At 36.2% G+C, this 2,577-nt stretch overlaps 1 protein-coding gene across 1 annotated transcript in view; it reads left to right on the top strand.

Moving 5' to 3' along the window:
* LOC102673951 (spectrin beta chain-like) overlaps window positions 1–2,577 on the top strand; it is a 29,362-nt gene that overhangs the window by 23,501 nt on the left and 3,284 nt on the right. Inside the window, 3 exon segments of the mRNA XM_031511958.1 lie at window positions 1,014–1,169; window positions 1,946–2,213; window positions 2,386–2,568. Coding sequence (XP_031367818.1) covers window positions 1,014–1,169; window positions 1,946–2,213; window positions 2,386–2,568 — 607 coding nt within the window.

The raw sequence follows: 2,577 nt of genomic DNA, 5'->3' as shown, positions 1-2,577 counted from the left end.
TTTTTTTTTTTTTTTTTTTTTTTTTTTTTTTTTTTAATTTTAATTTAACTCGTATCGAATCGAATAATAGAAAGTGAGAAATAAGGGGAATGAATTATTATTATTTTAATAATAGTTACATAAAAGAAGAAAATGAAATGGAAAAATAATGTACCCAATTTATTGAACTCCTCGATGCGATCACTGAATTGTATCATTTCCGTGGGACATATAAAGGTGAAATCATATGGATAAAAGAGCATTATTAAGTACTTCTCCTGGTACTGTTTTAAAGATATTTCTTGTAATTTTAATTCGACTACTGCGATGCCTGACCAAGCTGGCGCTACAGTCATCAACGCAGGTATCGTCTGCATCTCCGATATACGCAGCTTTCGCGGTTGCTTTTCGTAACAGACCTCGGATGAATCTATCACGGTTTTTAAAATCGGGTCAAAAACTGTCGTCATCTTGGATTGCAGGGATAAAAAGATATAGGATAAAAGATCTTGTAAAAGTAAAAGGTTTTTTTTTTTTTACATACAACGCGAATATTGGCAAATATTATCCCTGGTAACGGAAACAAAAGTTGAGAGAGAGGAAACACAGTTACTTTCACGCCTTTCGTGAAAACTCTTAATTAATCAATTCGTTCTGAATACTTCTGATTTTCGATAGCAAAATGACAAAAAAAAAAAAAGAAATTTTTTTTCAAAAGATCCGACGAGATAGACAAATTGGTAGAATTTCAAGATTCCTTTTTTTCAAAGACCAGCTTTAAAAAAAGAAAAGCTTCGAAGATTGATTCTTTTTTGCCAGAATTTGATCTTGATAAAAAGTAGATCTCGCATGGGCATGTTGCATGAGCAGCGAAAAGAATTTCTACGAATTTAACAACATTCTCGCCTTCTACTCTCCTTCCATCATAATTATATATATATATATGTGTGTGTATAAAATAAAAATAGGCTCTCGATGTGACGTGTAAGTAGCTAATAACATAATCGCGCGTGTTGCGTGTGTCGTGTTGAAAGCTCCTAAAGGTGGAAGCGGAAGCGAGTCTGGTACTTTAAGACGTAAGGAACGTAGTCGCAGCAAGTCGCCGTTCAGAAGCTTCCGTTGGAGAAAATCCGCCAAGTCGCCGAGTTTAGATCGCAGTGGCGTGAGTGATGATGAACGCAGCATTTCTGGTAAGCGATTCTATTCACACATCGGCCACACATTGGAGCTTCTCTATTTACCATCACTTACGCCTACTCACAATTTTTTAAATATTCACCAATAATAATATTTTCTTAAGTTTAAATTTTAAAAATTTTAATTAAGGAATTAACATTAGCTAATTAAAATATAATATGAATTATGAATTTTTATCTAGGTAATTTTATCTAGGATAACTGAAAGTGCTGAAAAAAGATGCATCGAAGAAAACATTAAACTTACTTTTTACTTTACTTTTCAGCTTTACGATCCCACAAGGATCCCAGAAAGCGTTTTCCTTTGTTTTCCTGAACGTTGTGTACGTGTGTGTCTGCGCGTGCGTATGGCGTCCCGGGCACGTGTCGAGGGATGTGTCGAATGGAATGTTAAGAATCCGGGCTATTATATGGAAACTATTAATAATGTATGCATCCCACTAATCACGCGTGATCAGAATCAAGTTTGCGATTGACGATTGTATCTTGAATGCGTGTACACGTTTGGGTGGCTGAATTGCATTTCGGAATCGTTTATAACCTCTAATCTAACGATTAACCGTTTTGCTCCTACTCGAGATGGATTTCTTTCACTGAATGTATAATTATATTTGCAACTGTGTTGTACGTCCGGAAGGAAATTGGATGTTATGTAACGTAGATTATATCTTCCTTTTCTTTAATTCTTCGCGTTATTAGTTGCGAGGTAGCGTAGTCTCGTTCATAGATCTTATCAATTCTGTCTGTTTAAATTGGATTCAATTTTACAGAACAACGAAGTCCCACCGACGATGAATTCGAAGGCGTATTGCAACGGAAGCACGAATGGGAGAGTACAACGAAGAAAGCGTCTAATCGATCTTGGCACAAAGTATACATGGTTGTACGTGGACAAAGCTTGTTTGTATATACGGACCAAAAATCGTACAAGGCAGCGCCTGATCAACCGTACAAGGGAGAATCTCCTCTGGATCTTAGAGGAGCGACTATTACCGTGGCGAGTGATTATACTAAGAAGAAACACGTCTTCCGAGTAAAGTGAGTTCTATCTTGTATTCTTGATCACAAACGGTTAGAGACAAATTTATATTTTTGATCTATTTATCTATAGTTTCTTAAGCAGTTGGAAGAAATCATTATATTATCTTATATGATTTTATAAAAAAAAAAAGAAAAAGATGAGAATATAAAATTTCATATAATTTTTTAGGTCACAAAGCGGATCAGATTTCCTATTTCAGGCTAAAGATGATTCTGAAATGAACGAATGGGTTACCGTGTTGAATCAAGCGGCACAAGGTACATCAGGCGCGGGCACATCCAGGGCGCACACTTTGCCCGCGCCCACGCAAGCCGAAACTAAACGACGTAGTTTCTTCACTCTCAAGAAAAAGTGAGTCTC

This window comes from Apis dorsata, unplaced genomic scaffold, assembly GCF_000469605.1.
Source record: "Apis dorsata unplaced genomic scaffold, Apis dorsata 1.3 scaffold_374, whole genome shotgun sequence".
Classification (NCBI taxonomy): Eukaryota; Metazoa; Arthropoda; class Insecta; order Hymenoptera; family Apidae; genus Apis; species Apis dorsata.
This window is presented reverse-complemented; position numbering and strand designations above follow the sequence as displayed.